The sequence below is a fragment of the Lepisma saccharinum genome, chromosome 23 (assembly GCF_977018435.1).
Source record: "Lepisma saccharinum chromosome 23, izLepSacc3.1, whole genome shotgun sequence".
Lineage (NCBI taxonomy): Eukaryota > Metazoa > Arthropoda > Insecta > Zygentoma > Lepismatidae > Lepisma > Lepisma saccharinum.
The window spans coordinates 23,423,235-23,444,330 of record NC_139251.1 but is presented as its reverse complement, the minus strand read 5'-3'; the positions used below and the strand labels follow the sequence as shown (position 1 = coordinate 23,444,330).

The 21,096-nt window shown below is 34.7% G+C and overlaps 1 protein-coding gene across 5 annotated transcripts in view; it reads right to left on the bottom strand.

Annotated features, from left to right (window-relative positions):
* Window positions 1–1,913: 1,913 nt before the first annotated feature.
* Window positions 1,914–21,096, bottom strand: part of C3G (C3G guanyl-nucleotide exchange factor) — a 125,242-nt gene continuing 106,059 nt past the window's right edge. For all 5 annotated transcript variants that reach the window (XM_083144535.1, XM_083144533.1, XM_083144534.1 and 2 more), the window contains exons 10-15: window positions 19,252–19,426; window positions 18,059–18,235; window positions 15,904–16,083; window positions 13,789–14,067; window positions 11,883–12,014; window positions 1,914–10,946 (exon numbers count right to left, since the gene is read on the bottom strand). In XM_083144535.1, coding sequence (XP_083000661.1) covers window positions 10,814–10,946; window positions 11,883–12,014; window positions 13,789–14,067; window positions 15,904–16,083; window positions 18,059–18,235; window positions 19,252–19,426 — 1,076 coding nt within the window. In that variant the 3' untranslated portion in view covers window positions 1,914–10,813. The remainder of the gene's footprint in view (window positions 10,947–11,882; window positions 12,015–13,788; window positions 14,068–15,903; window positions 16,084–18,058; window positions 18,236–19,251; window positions 19,427–21,096) is intronic.

Here is a 21,096-nt window from a genome sequence, read left to right as displayed (position 1 = left end):
TACATGAAAAAATGTAAAAGAGAATACCATGGCGCCCCATAAAATATTTTGTGCCATTTTAAATCAATATTGTTTTCAGTTTGTAAAAATTTGGATCTGAAAATTTTCTTCATCACTTCGCTCGCAATTTTTTGTTTTCTCTAATGCATTGTAAATTACCAGAGAGAGAAGTTATTACTACTAAGTACTTCAGACTGTTGCTGCTAAAAAGTTTTGTCTTGAATGAATGAACACAAATGTTTGGAGGAAGAGGAGCGCAGCACATTTCAGAGACAATTTATTTATTCGTTATGGTCTCAATGTTGCTGCATTAAACACATACATACACCCGTCAATGCAATGAAACTAGAACAGTAAGATAAAATGAGTGTTTTCTTTCCTGAATGAACTTTCATCAAATGGGAGTGTCCCGGTCAAAACGGACGTATGGTCACCATATTATTGAGTGTCTTGCTTGCAGGGGCACCGTTCAGTCGCAGTGTTTGCACGAAACACCCATTTGGCAGCAACAGCTCACAGACGACAGACCATTCCTTGGCAGACGGAAGCTGTATGAAGGTAAAGCTTCCTTGCACGTCATACAAAGCTAAATGATCCACTACTGACAACAGACTACTCCTGAGCAACGAAACGTAGGTCAGGTCAAAGTTTCCAAAAAGAAAGTTACATGCATTTCAGTCTATTCTCAGCGCTATGCTTATTGCTATTTTTCATAAATGGTTATAGATTTAATTAAAAAACAAAAACGAAGAATTCAGTTCAAAAATATCCCATAGGCACTATCGAAATAAAGAGCAAGCAATATACATACATCATCCCCCATATTATCTTATTTACATATTTAACATTGCTTTTCTGTCTGTAAGTTAATCGCGATGACGAGAATGATAAACGAGTAGAGGAAATATATGAAACAACAAATATATGAAACACTTATGCCCTGATCGCAACTCGAACCGAGAATCTTCGGCAGCGAGTTCATGAATGGATTCTTGTTACGACTTTAAAAAGCTGTCATCCAAATACCTATTGCAAAAACTGACCATGATAATTTTTTAAGTAAGAATGACCTTTTGGCCAATTTAAAGTTACGCTAATTAATGTAATTTTAATTACTCACTTTTAAAAATACTTTTTATAACTTATAATAATTAGTAAACTTTACACGTAATCGATATTTCAGAAAATACAATTTGTACACATATTAAACATACAATGAATGAAAAATAAGACAATTAGCCTGTATCAAAGGAATTAACATTATGATTTAGAAAGTACAATACCCCTACTGATAAAGTGACCAACTTTCGCGCATGAATTTTAGGCAGAAACATCTTTCTTATTCGGAAAAACACCTTCACCAAATTTTAATATTATACTACCCTTCAAAAGGTCTCACTGTGGTGCAAATTTCAGATTTATCCTTTATCCCCCATTTGGGTTGCAGAGCATCAAAATTTTGATTTTTACAAAATTGTCAATTTGGGGAGGGGATACAAGCACTTCGAGTATTTAACAATTTTCGAATTTACCTGCCACTGCACAGTAAACATACGTTAACATGTTTTGTTCCCTTCAAGGTTATTTTGTGGCCGAAAGATGAAAAATATTAATTTGATTCTTTGTGGACAGAAAGTGTTGATAAACAAGAAGAAAGCATTTATTTCAGAAGAAAATAGGTCTTGAATTATAAAGTTTGAAATGACACAATACAAGTTACAGTGAAAACAATAAAATTAGTACATGCAGCTAATTGAAAATGGCCACCAGCTCTAAATGTTTTGAACACTTAAATGTCACATAAATAAATGGTAAAATTATTAATATTTTTTAAAGGTGAAGTGACAAAGTTCAAAAGTGGTTGAAATAGATGGTGTGGAATGACCCAAATAAGTAAAGAAAATAAAAGTACATCAACACTTAACATTTATTTTTATACAAACAAATATATCATTAAATATTCATACATGTGTTTGCATGTTTATTATTACATGCATACATGGATAAAATTACATATACATGTACAATCAATACATGGCAACAACATATTGTGACTCGTACAAACAGACATCTGTAAATACTATGTAGATGGTGATGTACATCTATTAAAAGAAAATACAAATACAAAAAATCTGCCTCAAAAGAACCATGGCACTTTATAATTTATATAGTGTATAAACATATTTTACATATATAGTAGTGCAAATGTTATTAACAATATAAATAAATGTTAAAAGAAATCAAATAATCCTATGATCTATAATTTCACATGCAATAATACGAACAAGCACTTCGCAAAAAATATTACAAAAAATGATTTGAAAGGGAAGTGTGTCGCAATTTTTAGGCACTACTAACCTATTCAATATAGAAAAATAAATGAAGTTTCAATATGCAATTAATTCCACTCTCACAACGCAATTAGTATTTTCACATACACACAAACATCTAAAGTCCATTACAATCCAGTACAGAATATTAAAGCCGACATTGTCTTTATTGCACTCAACACTTTTCTCATTACATAATATTGTTACTAAATAAAAGTGACTGTTGCCCTGACTTCATAATTATTCTTGGACGTATAAATTAATGCTAGCTCAACTCTCACTCTCGACATAAACTCGCTTATTTGATCAACACAACCTTTTAATATTGTTAATTGGAAGTTTCCTTGTTCACTTAGTGTGTTCACAACATATTTTTATTACTTTATAAGTTTCGTACATGGCATTGTGGACCTTTGGGTTGTAAACTCTGTATCGAAATGGCACATGGAAAATAAACTCACTCCCTCTCTCTCTCCCAATCCGTTTAGTATTCCTTGGTCCTCAAAGGGTTGTTGACCTCTTTGATGATATAGGGGTTTCTTTGTCAGGGATCCTGGGTTCGATACCTAATGAAAGCACAGTGCTTTGGATCCCACTTTCAACTGTAAGTTCAGTATTGGCTTGCCTGCCCCAGCATAAAATGCACTTAAGGCTGGACCTTTGGCCGACGTCAGGGCAGCTATTTTCGAATTTTCTCTCGTTTCAAAAAACCACAATGATATTCCAAAAATGTAAAATTACATCTGCTTGGAATTCAGTCTAGAACAGTGGTTCCCAGTGTGTGGGGTGCCGTGGCTGCTTACAGGGGCACCACAAAATGTTCCAATATTTTCAGTGAAATATGATTGTTCCAAATATGTGCTTATTTAGTACTTTCTACACACAAAATGTTTCTGAATTTGAAATGTGTGTTTATTTTTCAACTTTAGGCAAGCAACCTAACATCACTAATTGAGTGTTACAAGTGTTAGATAGGCCTACATTCTGACTTGGGCACTGCGGAAAGTCTTGAAACACTAACGGTGCCGTGAAACAAAAACGTTTGGGAACCCCTGGTCTAGAGCATTCACGTGTATCTTTGTGTGATTGCTTTCACTATAGTGTACATATTATCAATAGTTTAATAGAATTACATAGATATGAAACTCTTGAAAGTATCTAGGCAACAGCAAACCACACAAAGATTTACGCCAGATTCTAGAAGAAATTCTAAGCAGATATAATTTTTAAGATTTTGAAATTTTGGAGCGGTTTTTCGAGGAGAGAAAAAATCTAAAAAAGCTGTCCTGACGTCAGCCAGGCCTTAAAAAACAATAAAAGTCAGTGCTGTTGAACCATGGAGTTTAGAGATTTTTAGTAGGGTAGTCGAAAGACACTGATATTCTTCTTTTAAATGACAATTTTCCAAAAGTCCTCCATGTTCTTTTGTCATTTCAATTTCTATTTTGCCTGTTTTACTACTTCTATATTAATCGCAAAAATGATGATTAAATTAAATAGATGATTGGACAAACAAACGAACGTGAACCTCTAATCCAGAAATCATAGTACATCATACTAACCACTCCATCACAGAAGTTGGCTTCTAATGTATATTTTTTTACCTTCTGGTGAATCAAAATAATGTCAGGACTTTTACAAGAACACTACAACCCTCACAAACACTTACACTGCTTTTCACTAGTTCATTAATGATTTCATAGCTCCTTAAAAATCACAACACTGGTATCATACACTGACTTGTGTTAATTTATCTTATCTATTAGACATTTCAACCTCAAAAATACAATACAGGCATTTACCACTCTTAGTCATGTGTTAATGTTTTTTCATAAACCTGCTATTCTTTTATAATTTGACTGTTTCTTATGTTAAATATTTATTGTACATAATGTTATATTTTTCCAGTTAAATTTCTCGTGACTTGATCTCACAGTAAGAAAAAATCTTGTAAATGTTTTACCCAGCTACTACAACAAATTATTTTACTGATTTAAAATATAAATCCAAAGCTAGCACCTTACAAAATGTAATTCCCATGTCTTGAGTATTAATTAAATAATACAGCTTGCCACATATGATGGTTGTACAGGCTGAGTGCAAAATACTGCAGGACACAGACAAAGACATTGTCAAAATTCCTGGTGGTCATGTCTTCACTAGCAGCACGTGGATTGGCTGTCGCTGTTACATGAGTCTCCACTATGCACAGTGTACGAGTTCAATGGCCATCATATATGGCAAGCTGTATACTACATTTAAAGGTAAGCATAATCATTTTTCAAGTATATGGCATGCGCTGATTGTATAACGTGTTTACATTGTACTTTTACACTATTTTTACCTGAAAAATACAACTCTTGATATCTAAGTCCATATTTGCATTAATATTGTTTATAAAAAATATTGTATGGCTTAAGTGTATGCTTATTAAGGTAATAAATAATAAAAACCAATATATACTGAAGAAATATATATAGGCATTGAAATGCATAACCTGCCATTATAAATATATAATTTTTAATGGCATTTATGGCTTAGCTTCTATAAACAAACTCAATTATGGCACAATGTTAGTAATGCACCTGTACAATCACAGCAATTTTTCATCAAAATTTAAGTTTTTTAAGTTGTGAAATATATGTAATATTAATCAATCAATCTGTCACCTTATAACCTAGGTGATTTCTTCACCAAATTATATTTACCATGAAATTAATCTATGCTTTTTGTGCTTTGCATAAGTCCGTTAATATCAGCTAAAATTTGTTACTTGGACACTTCCATAAATTGTTACTTTATAGTGTAAAATTAGCATAAACATACTTGTATTATTTATTCCATGCTCTCGACAAAAACGCTACACACACTGGACATGTTTCATCAAAATAAGACTGTGACCTCCTTCAAAGTGTTAATTAATATAAAAACTATTCATAATAAATTCCGAAACAACGCAGACTAATTCACACATTAATTTCACTATCTGATTAACAACCATTTTTTGTATTAAAAGAAGCATGGCACACACCTTCACTCAAAACTTAAGCATTGTTAGATTTTTCATAAAATCTACCTTAATAAAACCTAAAAAAATAGTTAATATCTGAAAAACCTTAATTAGTAAAAAATAATATGGTTGCATTGCAGTGTATACAAGCATCCACCTTTATAATTATTTCTTAATTTGTGACTTTGATACTTGAATTTCCATGCACCAATTTAAATATGCTATTCCTAATTCCAAACTTAATGGTGTAATGTATATTTGTGATCTAGGAAGGATTACCTTTGACCTGTGTATAGCACATGGTAGGTTTGTGTTGCAATCATAACAGCAAAATATTTCTATTTTGGAATCTTATTTATTTTACTGTTACCCTTTTCCTTATGGACATGATCATAGACAGAAAAACTTTTTGTTAGTTTATCCTTAATTAATTCTCACCTTAAGGCTCGGCTGCACTTTTGCCTGATCGCAGGGCAGGTATTTTTGAATTTTCCTTTCCTTTCGAAAAACCGTTGTGATTAGGGCACTGATTTTTATGTGGTAAAAACATGTAAAATATTTAAGTATTTATGTGCTGAAATAGTGAAAATACCGATAAAGTACCGATATAAAATTTACCGATACCGATAACCGATATTCTACCGATCCAATATAAAATTAGAAATGGTCCTTGAAGAACCTAACAGGTTCATTGACCTCCTTAATATATGTGCGCTTCAAGGTGACTGCAGTGGAAAAGGAGTTGCATATTTAGACATTTGCTTTTTTAGAAAGTAGGGCACGGAGATTATCCATAAAAATTACAACAAAATGGCAGAATTTTGCGCTAAATTATCATATATTTATCGATATATCTGATCAGTAAAATAATCGGTAATTTTACCGATACACCGATATGCCTATATCGGCTGATACCGATAGAGTACAGATTAATCGGTCCCATCCCTAGAAAATATGCATTAATGAAAGGAAGTGAAAAGCTCTTTACAAGCTTGCATTGCAGTGAATATCATCCTTAGTTTGTCAGTTGTGAAAGAGCGACGATTGTTCCGGAACAAGGCTTTGTAACACGTAAAGGTTGTCAACTTTGCATATTTAAACGAAGCCAGTTGTTGCACTAGAATCCCTCTGGAAGCAATGCATATATGTCACCGTTCAAAGAAGCAGCTACAGTACGCATAGTTTGGAAACCTTGGTTTCATACAAAACGCTAGTTCCCTGTGTCAGCCTTCTTCCCGCCTACCTTTCCGAGTACTTCAAGGGCATTATCAAGCTCATGTACTGCATCAGCCAAAGGCAAATCAGAGGTTTCTGAAGTGTTGATTACCTTAACAGAAATGTAACATTTGTTATTTAAAAAGGGAAAATATGTACTAAACATGCTCAATTGTGGAGTTATTTGATTTTACGTAAACACACTGAAAATATGTAATTTTTAATTTTATGTGCTAAAAAATTCTGTCAGGAGGTTCCAAAACATACGACCAGTGACCATGCAAATTCTCAGAGGTCTGATAGGAGTTTAAAAAAAATATGTGAATACATAGAAATCCTTGCCCTGGTTATGATATTCCAAAATCCAAAAAATTACATCTGCTTAGAATTCCTTCTAGAGCATTTATGTGAATCTTTATGTGGCTTTGCTTTCACAGTTGTTTAGATATTTTCAATATTTTCGTAAATACATAAGTCTATTAAACTATCGATAATATCTAGTCAACAGCGAAAGCCAACCACACGACGTGTGAATGCTCTAGAAGGAATTCTAAGCAGAAATATTTTTTCAGATTTTTTAATAATGGTGGATTTTCAAAAGGAAAGGATAATTCAAAAACAGCTGCCCTGGATTCAGCCAACGGTCCAGCCAAGACAATGTTGCCAGGTTGCAAGATCACAAAACCTCCATATGCTACTAACTTTTTACAGAACTATAACTGACAGTCTTGACTAGGTATTCTCTGTAGAGCGGAACAAGTGAACAAGGAAATTTATGGCAAAAAAATCTCTATACATAAAATTAATGTTATAATGACTTTCAAACACTCATTACAAATTAAAAGCACCACATTCAAAATCTAATTACTACAGTGAACCTACTTCTTCTCTTGATTGGACAAGTCTTGTTTTGGATCAAACCTGTGAGAAGCAATTAATGAGCTAAACACAACCGACATAGATGTTGTACCCCTTGCAGCCTCCCCTCATTATTATTTCTTTCCACTGAAGTTGAGCTGATACCGATGCCAATGTATCAGTATTGGCTCACACTAATGGCATCCGTATCAGTTGGATTTTATTTACAGATACCAGCTGATGCTTCTCTACCATTTTGATCATTTGAGGGATCTGCAAAAATGCCACTGCACTTAAGTGGAGTCTAACCATTCTGAGAGTTATGCAAAATTCAAAGTTTCCATTGATTTTGTACCAATATGTTGTTCAAAAACTGCATTTTGATATTCCGTAACAGGGTATTTTTATATTCCGATGTAACTGTTGTATATTTTTAAACAAAACTCTGGTACATTGATGATTATAATTGGAGTGTGATATTCACTCCCTAATATTAACCAGGGCACCTGCGTAGCCAAATGGTTAGCGCTCTTGCCTTTGGTGCGAGCGGTCCCGGGTTCGATTCCTGGTGGGTGCCCCAAAATTTCGGCGTTGACCCAGGATCGTAAAGAACAATTGAGAAGCTACTTCAAGAAGTAACAGGCTCCAGTCATGAAAGCCAGAAAAACAGCAGCGATGGGATCCGATGAACTGACCATGCGTCACCCAATGAAAAGTCGCTGTGGCAGGCCCTGACACTTTGAGGGTTGTTGCGCCATGGATATCAATCAATATTTTGAAAAACTTTTAAATGTTACATTTTTCAAGCATCGGTATTGGTGGGAATCGGTAAGGGTGCCGTTATCGGTTCAAAGTGGTTATCAGCACTTTACTTTATATTGATTGATTGATTGATTTAGTTTATTTTACTTCGCGTTTTGTGCCTCTTGGCTAATTTGCGAAGATGGGGATGAGTGATGAAAATGATGAAATTGATGAATGGACATTCACAAACAACCAAGCCCGACCAGGATTCGAACCCGGGACCCTTGGCGTCGTAGACTTTACTTTATATGAATCATGAAAAAAAAAAATATATATATATATATATATAACTCAGGAAATTTACAAGTAATAATCTTTCTTCTTGCATAGCAAAATTTCTTCAAACGCACTCTACAAGCACTATATAAAAATAAATTTGAAGGTAAACTGACACAATTGACACAATTTCTGTATCAAAGTTAGTGGAATATTACTTGACGAGGTAATTTTTTACAGACAAATTTTAGGGTTTAGAAACACATGTATAGTATGTTTGCAATATAAAGTTGTTCTTTAAAAATATGTAGAGTACAATGCTCTTTACTGATATATAATTTTGACTATGAAGGTTGATATTTTTCTGGGATTGCTTAGTTATTTTTCAAACCAATTCTGGTCCTGGTTACTAAATGCAATTTTTGGGTGATATCTGATTGATTTACTTTATTTAACTTCGCTTTTTGTGCCACCTTTGGCTAATTTGTGAAGATGGGGATGAGTGATGACACTGATGAATGGATACTCGCAAACATCCATGCCCAGGACAGGATTCGAACCCGGGACCCCTTGCGTCATAGTGTAATGTTCTAACCACTCCGCCACGGGGGCCAGCTTGATTGGATTGGATTTGTCACATTCCTGCCCATAACTTTCAGCAGAAACATCACAAGTCAAGCATTCTTTCTCAGAGGTAAATTCATATTTGCCATTAGTGGAGGACAGCATCAGGAAACAATCAAGGAGTTAGAAGAGGTTCACTTAGAAAGACATGTACACTTCAATGTAAAATATGCACTCAATTGCACCCATAGATTTTCATTTGTTAGTACCAGTCAGCAAAATAAAAATGCTTAAAACAGATGCAAACCTTAATGCACTAAACTCAATACTAATATGCATATTCAGTATTATTGCTTCTTTTGTTATTGAGCTTCTATTTTACTAATTCACTGGGGGATTGACGTATAAAGCAACATGAAACATAATACTGCTTGATTTCATCACGTTTTCTTCACTACACACAATACAAACTTGATACAGGATGAAAAATTAGCAATATGGGACTACAGAAGTATACTTATGTACAAACTGGTTTTAAAAAAAGTTACCAAATACAGGGTGAGTCAAAAAGAATGAAACAACTTTACACAGTTATTATGACGTAACTATTTGTGACAGAAAATCAAACAAGACCTCAATATAAAGAAAAACTCTGGAAGTTTTATTCCCATTTAGTGAGCTAATGCTGCTTTGCCGCTGCTCCACCAGGATCGCCAGTGTCGCAAAATGGCTACTGACCAGTACAAGGCATATTGTGTGTTGGAGCTATCGAGAACTGATTCAATCACAATGGTGCAAAGATATTTCCGCATGCGTTTCGGTAGTAATACATATATTTCACCCTTCCGAAATATTTGTCAAAGTTACAACTGTGAATTGTTAGTGCCTTCGAAACAGTCTACAACGACTTGCTGTCTCGTGCATAGCAAGTACTTGATTAACGATTGGACGTTTTCTGGGTTACACGTGGTCCCCATGTTGAATCTTTGTAATGCGAGTAAAACTTCCAGAGTCTTTCTTTATATCGATGCCTTGTCTGATTTTCTATCATAAATAGTAACGTCATAATAACTGTGAAAAGTTGTTTCATTCTCTTTGACTTACCCTGTATGTTGACGTCAACCTGGGAGGGGCAAAAAATTACTCAAAAACTTAGCACCACGATATGTTTCATTCTTGCAAATGCAATGCATCCATACAAGAAGTAACATACAAAGGGAAGGTGGTATTTGTGGGGGATGAAGGGGAATCCCCCTCCACAACTGGAGAATCTTCAAATACCACACTGTACAATTGTAACTGAAAGATAAACCTTGTTAAACAGTGTATAGTAATTGATATGTTATTAATATTTACTTGCGTAAAATAAAATTCAACCAAGGACAACAGTCATTTACCTTACATAAACTGTCAAACAGTTCCGAAAATAATACAAAACATGCAGAACAGCTTAGCTGATAATACACCTTTAAATATTTCAAGACACAAATTAATACATTTCACGTTACGTCACTCGCACATACATTCCAGTTATCATCCACCAGTCATAATTGTTTACATAGCTACCACAGTGCAGAGAAACAAATAAAATTACTTCTAATAAATTAGCAGGGTAAATCTTAATATACGCACTCTCACAATTACAATCCTTCGCATGCACAAATAAAAACATACTTTCTTATCTCGAAAGAATAATCTTCACAAAACTTCCTTTCAAAGTTTCATGGCTGGTGACAATGTTTCTGCACAAAGTGTGCATCGCGGAGGAATTCGTTACGGATGGAAGGATAAACATCTCTTCTTAGAAACGTCCTTCTCATGCCTGGTTCTTTTTCCCGCCTCGTGGTTTGATGGATTCAGAAATCTGCCACATAGCTTCCTCGCACAAGAAGTCATCGAAGTTATTGAAAAATGCTATTATTCTCTCGTTTTTCTTAAATGTGTACTGGCTGAAAGTATAACAAAAGTGAATTAATAAAAAAAATATACTTAAATGAACCTCTACACACAACTACAATGGAATCCTGAGAATATGTTTTGAAGGAAACTTTCTGTATAATCTGGGAAAATGTTATGACATTTTAACTTCCTTGAGACCAAACCGTAAAAGGTAGCAAGTGGAAAAATGAAAAAAAGTATGGACCCAAACTAGAATAAGACACATAAGTGATATCATACTTATTTTATACATCAACTATAATTAGTAAAGAAGTATCATAAAGAAAAATAAACTTTAATTAGCAATTTCTCTTCTTTTGCTATAAAAAAAATGGTCTGGATTCAGAAAGTCTCCTCCAACAGACAGATAAAATTAATGTACACCTGAAATATATTAGATGAACATTATTGTAAATAGATATTTTGTAAAATTTTAGTTGGCAGTTATGGTTTGGTTATGTTAGGTTAGGTGAAGTGGGATTAGGTGAAGTTAGGTGAGGTGAGATGAGGTTAGATTTATGATTGACACTCATGACTTTAAACATTTCACCACCTTCAAATTGAACTTGCCTTGAACAAATGAATATTTTATATTCTTAGAGAACAACTATCACCAATCCATTAGAAAAATAAATAAAGAATTCACCAAAAATGATTATATGGTGTGACATGGTAAACGCACAAAAAAATATTCTATGGAAAGAAGTGTCATGTTTCCACATTATTGTTCTTATTTTTGCAACAATGTGAAAACGCGAAACTTCTTCATTGCAAAACTGATCTATTTTTAGACGTTAGTAAATCAGAAAAAAAGTATTTAAAAATAAAGTTCTTCACATATTTCAAATTCTTTCAAGAAAAGTCAAAATTCAATGGGATCTGTACATATATGCATGGTAGTATATTTTATGAAATTATTTATAAATCAACATAGTAAATATTCTTACCACTTTTTAAATCTCTTCATATTCTCCACTATATTAAACTGCTGCCACCTTTTCGAAAAGTTGACGGCACCATCTTGCAGGAGATCACTGTTTCCAATGTGGACAAACGTCAAGTCTTGCAGCACCAATCCTCTGCAACAATTAAAATAATGTGATACGAGATGTTTAAGACTGTAAAAAAAAATGAGCTCTTGCATTATCATGTAGCTGTACAATTACAGTGGATGGCACCTCCATTATACAGTTGTCACATGTTGAAAAATGGTTAAACTTGAAGTTAAAAAAAAACAACTTAAAATGCAGGAAAAAGAATTGAAGATTACTGTATTAAAAATAAACTAGAAAATGGGATAGAATAACCAGAGCACTATCGGTACCAGATAACAATGGCATGTTGGAAAATAAAATAATTCTACAGTTCCCTAAGTATTGTGTGATGTGAAATTTTTGCAAAAAAGATAAAATACAGATATAAAATTTACCAAATTTGATAGACACTGCTTGTTGTACACATTAAATGGTCTGGGCATGAATACTATTTATGAATGTCATCAATTTCTTCTAATTATTATTCATCCTCATTGTCACAATTACACAGGTGTGATAAAAAACTGATGTAATATAGCAAAAACACACTCAAATATTCTACTGAAGTTAGTTCAACAATTCAAATGGTTCATTTGCTGCCCTAACTGAGGTATTTAATGATTTTTGCCTTGGAAAAAAACTGGGTATTTACTACTTACAACATCAAGGTATAAGAATTTTATTTTATAAATAAACTTATGAAATAAAAATAACTATCAGGCAACAGCGATACAGTACCAATTCATCCTTCCTACTGCTACAATATTGCTACAAATAATATACAATTGAATGACAATTTTGTTAATATTCTTATGATTATAAAGACACAATGTATGCACAATGAATTTATAAATGAACAAATAAAGCAATTTATTATAAATGTAGATATACTGTTAAGTATTGAATCTTCCTTTCAACTCTAAGTCTATATATCTATAAAATTCCACGTAAATATGAAATGAAATATCTCTTGAAGCTTTTCGGTTGACAAATGACACAGAGACTTACTCAAGATAATGACCATGCGAGTTCTGCAGCTTGAAGATGAGAGTGACATCAGCACTTGAAAAAATTCAGGTCTTTCCTGCTGGATATCTCCAAGAGAATCTATTTATGGTAACAGTTCTGAATGTTTAATGATTTTCTTAAGTTTTATAGGAGTATGAGGAAGTGCTTTAGAACACTACAAGCAGTAGGAGCAAGTTCAAAGTTTGCAGAAACTAATTAGCACAATTAAAAGCTTCACTGAGTATTATTTACTGGAGAAATTATGATTTGAAATGTAGTTTACATGAGCAGGTGTACTTGGTTTCCGGTCGACTTGGAAATGAGATTACATGTGAATTTTCATGCGAGGCTTTAAGGGAACTGGAAGCATTAGGAATGTTACTTTAATGATGGAAACCCTAAATCTGACCCACCTAAACAACAAAATAATTTAGGGATATTATATTAATGCTAAGAGCCCCAAATCTGATCTGCCTAACCTAAAAACGAAAGCATTTAGCAACAAATTACCCCTTCGCACACCACAATGTGAAGTAAATGGCAGCAGCAGTCTGTATTCAAGATGACAGTAAAGGAATGGCTGCTCACAAACAATCATAGAAGAGCATATCGAAATAAAAATTTGTTCTCAGAAAACATGCAGTACGTTATCACTAAGACTGTGAAGTATGTGTAAACAGACATAATTAGAAATTGAACAATATATAAAAAACCTGTGCACCACGATAAATTCAGAATTGAACAATAGGAACTTGGCCCTCGTCGCTTAAAATTATCAATAAACAAATTACCTGGTCAACAAAATACTTACATGTACGGAATGCACGGAGGCTGTGTGTCAGCCAGAGCCTGCCGATAAGCTCTGAAGCTGGAGGAACTATCAATCAAAGCACAGTATTCTTTCAAGCCTTCGGTGATCTGCTTCTGCCACTCCAGTCTCCGAATGGGGGCCGAATCTAATGCCGACAGCAATGCGAGATAGGAATTGAAGTTGTTGATCTTTCTCAAGTGCTTCATGATTTTGATGAACTTGACGACGTATCTTTCCCGGTCTTTGGCATCACCCTGTTCCAATATTCGAGATCTTGCCCTGGAACGAAAACACATTTCAGTATAATTCTTCTTCAATATGTGTCTACTTAAGCAGGATATTCATGGTCTCTAAACAATAGCTGAACAAATAGGAAAATAAAAATTTGTGTTTTTCTACCCCTTCAACATGCAATGTTAGTTGGACATTATTCATTGTTTAGTGCATTTAACTACACCTATTCTAACACTATGTTTTGAGAGAGCACCTCTTCTCTCATCTTCATATGAACAATAATTTGTGCCAGTGGTGGGGATCGAGCCTAAATGCCTGTGCACCACGATAAATTCAGAATTAAACAATTCGATCTTGGCACTCTTCACTTCAAAATTAAGAATAAATTTACACACCTGTGATTTTACAACAAATCCTGTGCACTAACTACTCCATGGTGGTCTCTGGATTTCTGTACTCAATTTTGCCCCACTTATGCTACTATTTTTAAGTTTTGAGGAGAGGGGACCACATTTGCTTGAATGCCATACTGAGATGGCTTATAAAATGTGGAATGGATACTCATATGTAGAATTGTGTGGCATGATATAGGGGATTATGTCCAGCACTTGTGTGAATTTATGAATAGTGCTTTTCATGCCAGTAATATTTTACTGGCATACACTACATAGTATTGGCATTTTATGCACATATAGGCAACAATCTGAACCACTGTGTGCCTCCAATGGGTATCAAACATGGGACCACTTGGTTACAAGACAACAGTGTTACCAATATGCAGAGTGTCTACCAAAATTACAAATCCAAAATTCTTGACTTTTTCTTGACTTCTCTTTCCTTTTTCTTGACTTTTATCCCCATTTTTCTTAACATTTATTTAATCGCCCCCTACTTAGGTAAAGCTGGAAATTGAGAAAATAGATATTTTTATTTCAATGAAAAACTCCTACCACAAGGCTGGTTAAGATGAAAACTAAAGCTGTACTTCAAAAAGAGATTTAGACTTGCTTTAATTATTAATGCATGTAATAATTAATGCCTCAGACTTTCAATATTTTTTTAAAAAAAAAAAAAAAAAAGTAAAGTGTTCCCCTGTGCATAGCACCACGCCATGAAGGCGTATAGGGGGTGTGGGGGTAACGCCCCACACTTTCATGATCCGATCGTGAGTGGGGGTGATGTGATCAGCATCACGCCTCTGACCGCCTTTACCCCCCAGGGTTTCCCCCAGGTACCCATGTTATTCGACGCTGGGTGTGCGCCGGGGCCGCTTCCACCGTTAGAAAAGTTCCCGGATTTGAACCGGCCGGGGATCGAACCCGGGACCTTTAGCATGGTAGTCAGACGCGTTACCGACTGAGCCACCACGGCCATCATAACCAGAACTCAATACAATTTTGGTTTCCAAATATTCAATTTTATCAAATTCCAGTACAGGTATATAACAATGTAAATTCGCTAGACTGTAAAAAATAGGAAAAATTCTTGACCACAAGCACAATTTCTTGACTTTCTTGACAGGTAGACACCCTGATGTGCCATCAGGGAGGTCCACTAAATAGTATTAGCCTACACATAGCAATACTACTAAATATATTGCCAGCAAACATGGGTAACATATAAAAAATCATAATTTTACGCTGAAATTTTAATTTTGGCAAGCAAGGTATTTTTTTCCAAAACATTCTTGCCTGTAAAAAAAAATCATGCTCCAGTTGGAAGTCAACAGATACCTCAACAACACTGTTATTATAAGTCCATTATAATAATTAACGTTAACTGCCATGAAAGAAATATTAAAGAATGACTCCTCTTGTCTTGTGTCATGTTCGATCAGTGTGCAAAGAGAGAAAACCAAGAAAATCTTTGGAAATAACTTACCAGTATGACATTTTGTTGAAATGCTCCGTAAACCTTGTCAAATTTGGACTTCGTTCTTCATTTTGTTCTTGAGCCCATATTAAGACTTCTGGGATTTCTATTTTCATGAAAAGATTAGCATCCAGCAAGGTCATCTGTTCCGCTATTTGCTCTGACTTAAAATCTACCAAGGATGGTTGCCTATAACAAGTATGCAATGTTATTCTTTGTTATAAGACCATATTCTAAATCTAGTGCATGGGTCACCCTACTTTAACCTTCACTATTTCAACAGTCCAGTTATTATCACCCATATCCAAAAGAGTATTTATCTAGTAGTTAAGGAAATATACATCAATGTGATTAGTCAGGGATAAGAACAATGGAGTCTTTAAAGTTTTAAACGACAGAAAGCATATTGTTTTACGGCAAAAGATAACTGACTAATTTTACATTTAATACAAATAAACCGGCACGTCGCGTCGCCTGATAATGTTCGCATGAGCATGTGAACACTCATGTATATGTCTTAAATTACGTACATATTAAATGACGCACACATACGTATATTTATTCAAAAAAATACTATGTTTGATGTACGAGCATATACACACAATTTACTCTGCCACGACTTCTTTCACGTCTGCTAACTTTTCTAGATAGTTGGTAACACTGACTCCCACGGTGTTCCACGAAAAGCATTTAACACAATTGCTGTGCATGTTGCATAGAGCTGACAGCTAAGGAGCTGTTGGCCACTATACCCCGAAGATGTTCACTTCACTGTGCGAACACTGATGCCAGTGGCAATATTTCTTACATTCGGCACCAGAGTTCAGCATATACAAGGCATGTCTAGGGGGATTCAAAAAGGTCTGTGCTACATAGTTGCAAACTTTAGCGAGAATTCGCTAAACCTGGTGGATTTTAAGGGGGAGAGGGACAATTTCCCCTACGTCCTTCTTATATTACTTCAAACATAGTGTGATTCTTGGGGGAAATTGTTGAAAATAAATTGAACTGTTATTCTCACTCTTTCAATTGAAGATGAAGTTACAAGGGAGATGAGTAAATCTGCATTCAGTACAAAAACATTATTGTGAACACTCGTATGCGAAACGTACGCGACGCCACTGCAAATAAACCAAGGTGGTCGAGTATGTAGGGCATCTGACTGCCAGTTGGGAGTCCAGGTTTGATTCCTGGGGTGGGTGATATAAGATCGGAATTTTTCCAGCCTTGTTCCCACATAACGCAGCTCTGGGACTCACCCAGCCTCAAATCAATGGGTACCTGGATGCAAGCCTAGAGGGTAAAGGAACATGGTGCTGACATCACCTCCAAAATGACTGAGATCAAGAATGCGTGGGGCCCTACCCCCACATCCCCAAAATGTACCTTCATGGCATGGTGCTGTATGCACGGGGAACTTTTTACCTATACAAATAAACCAACCAAAAAAAAATGTTTTAAGTGGGAAGATTTGTCAGCCTACATGATGGATTTCTTTGCATGTTGTAACAATTACTGTAAGCAAACTTTTCTTTAAAAAAATCTGTTCAACTCACAAAATATTAACTATACTGCCATTATTTCGCAATATTTCAGGATTACATCTTTTACGTTTATTACTATTTTCTTTCTTTCCTGTTTATATAATTTTAGAATTTTTAGCACTAAAACATTGAGTTTTTAAGTCATGCACAGTAAGGCTAATCGGGACTAGACCTACCAGCAATATAAACTGTAACCCTTGCTACTTTGTCTTTCTCACTTCATCAATGTAAGAACAGCATCCATATTGTAAACAGCATGATAACTGAGGCAACATTGAACTTCACTATAAGTTGAAATTTACAACATTCTAAAGAAATTTAGATAAAAACAATTATGGAAAAACTTACAAATAAACTTGCAGGCAAGAAATATAACAAACAAGATAAATATAATCAAATTATGTGACACAAGATACTGTCTTGTGCCTTGCAATGGAAAATACATTTTATTCACTTCTGTATACAAATTGAGGACCTGGCAACTATGAGATGATAGGTTTTGCCAGAAATAAACCATGCTTGATCTGATTGAATGCAGTATGTAGTTAATTGTACAGCTTCCTTCTTGTAATAAGAAGTAACGAGGTTTTGTAGCACTGTGAGAGATGTGAGTAACATACCTGGTGTACACGTTGAGAGAAGGAAGCAACGGGTTGGGAGTGCTGAATTTCTTTGAATTGCATTTTTCCAAAATCTTCACACGCAATGCTTTGGCCAGAGTGAGATCTCCACTGCACACCAGTTGGTAAACAAAGTCCATCAGCGTCTGAAGCAGCTTGTCTTGAAGATCTGATATTCTGAAGAAAAAAGTATCAAATTACACTTCCATGCACTGGATTTCATTTGATTTTTTTTTTTTTTACTTCACTTTTCTGCCATTTTTGGCACAGCAAACTTTGTTTATTATTATTATAACTATTTTTTTTTTTACAAAGAAGTGATTATTCTGTGAAGATCTTGAATTAGTAATTTTGTCTTAAATTCATGTATTTGACCACTACACTCCTATGGAGAAAAAAAATCCATGCATATTTAGATATTTGTCGAAAATTAATTATTTAGTGAATTTAAATATACATGATTATTAACTTAAAATAAAAATGCCACTTTCTGCATGGCAAAAGTGATAATGCTGAAGAAAGAAAAAAAAAGGGGGGTTGTATATTAGTTATTTCATACCAGTACAGAAGCGTTCTCACATATTTACGAGTGACAATGAATTTGAACTGAGATTTGGAATCATTACAGGAAAATAAACTTTCAAAAGACCATTTATTAGATTTATCCTTTCATGAGAGCAATGCAATGCTGTACTGCAGAAAACTTTCCAAAACTATCAATATGTCCAAGATTTTGACAGTAAGTTATTGAATATTGGAACTGCTTTAAATACTGATTTCATTTGATTTGAATTTAAAAATTTGGGTGCGTCAGCACTAAGGCTATTTTGCACCCGTCACATTATACGGGGTCCAGCTCCTTATCGTTACACATAACAACTCTAACGTTGCATAACTAAAATCATAAAATATTCTGACTTTCGTTAAAAGCTGAGGCTGTAAAGGAGCACTCAGCACAAATAAGGACAAAACACAGGACAACACCAACAAAATTATACTGGCCAGTCGCCAGAGCCTCTGCAGTCCAGGGTGTACTACGTGGAAGTGAGGTTGACTATTGGGTGCACTATGTGGAAGGAGCACCCCTTACACCCTGCTTTAAATACTGGAAATTCTATTTGAGGAAACAGTAAACAAAAAGGCCAAATAAGGTGTAACCTCAAAAGCACTGGAAATTACATTTTTATACTTACGTCAGATCATCAACAACCCTGACTAGAAGGGAGAAAGCGTTTCGAGCTGCTCTTTGTCGCACGTGATCTGCTGCACAGCCAAAACGCTCGTAACGGTATATCAGCTTGAAAATTAGATCCAAGGGAGATATAAAGGTTCTGTATGTTGTTAAAAATGCTTCCTGATACAGGAAGTCTGCAATGAGAAAGGAGAAAAGTAAACGTCAATACAAATAATAGTGACTGCCAAACACTTATCCATCTTTTTATTCGCTATTTAATGCTATAAATAGTATATTCCTTGTTACATCAAGTAATGCGATTTCACAAACTTTTCATTTGCAGATTCAAGCCCAGCAGATTTGAGGCCCTCCCAATGATGTCACTCTTGCCTTGCAAAGTGTACCAGAATAAATCCACAAGTGGGAACTGCACAGTAGTTGGGATCCCACTTTAAACTATAGATCCAGTCTCAATTAGCCTATCCAAGATATAAAGTAGATTTACAAGAAACTTTTCATTGTTCAATTTCAAAGTGTGAACTACACTTGTTTTGAATCATATCCAAAATTGCAGACTGTTTATTTGACAAAAACATATCATCTTAGTTGGCAGGTCTTCTGTTTGTAACTAATTTATATCTTCTGCCACTAAATGTTATTGTCTTTATTGTATATTTTTTTATGGTTTCTGTTTCTTATAATTGTAATTCCTTCCTCAACATTTATTTTTATTTACCTATTAGCACTGTCAATCAGGTAGAGAAGTCAAATGTTGAGTTGTGTTTCTAAATTTAATACTTTTAAATGTAATAATAATAGATACTAAATTAAAAAATATATTATCAATATGATGCTATGACACTGTCAAACACCTCTTTCTGATATAATGGCACTGCTACAATACTAACTACATGACTGTAACTCATTTCAATTCTTAATTTAAATTTTCTACAGAAGGAAGATTTTGCGAGATACAGAAACAATAATCTTAACAGCTACATCAAAGAGGAAGTTATGGGTGTTAAAACTCCCTTCCCTTTTCTTAGTTAATTTTACTAGAAAAAATAGGACAACGTAATTATCTCACCGCATCGTCATCATAGTCTTGATAATTGCACACAGCATATTTCTCAATGGTTTACCCCTTACTTACAAAATTCTATGTGTGTCTATGACATTCATACTTAAAGAGTAAGTACAATCCTACAAGGTAATAAAGTTTATAATTTAGCTTAGTAAACTATGGTAGGAGATACACACTATTTCTAAGTTGCGTTCCTTAAAGAACCTACTAACTTCAAATCTTCACTGTCTTCATTACCACCAACCTGGGGACAATCAATGCAGTGGACTTGAAAATTTATGTGTTCTTAATAATAATAATAATAATAATAATAATAATAATAATAATAATACACTCATGTCCATAAGTGATGGGATTTGTGAGATCCACTTGAAAACATTGGACCATGGTGATAATTGATGCAATAAAACATGCCCTGGCAACACTGAAACAAGTGACACATGTGTCGGACAGGTCGGCACCATGCCCGCTTTGTAAGAGACAGATTAGTGTGACTGGAACAGTGGGAAGAGGTGATTAGTAAAGTGTGTCCGACTGTGTGTTGCGTGCATTTGGAGCACAGTAATCTAGTCGTAGGGAAGCAGGATGGCAGAGTGAAAACATTTGAATGACATTACGCATGGCCCGCTCATCGGCAGATTAGAGGGTCAGGAGTTGACTGTCACAAGTAGCATCATATCTCGTCTGTACAGACGATTCCAGGTGGACGGAAACATTCAACGGCAATACAGGCAAGATCGACCACATGCTACAACCCAGCGTAAGGATCATTATCTTGCT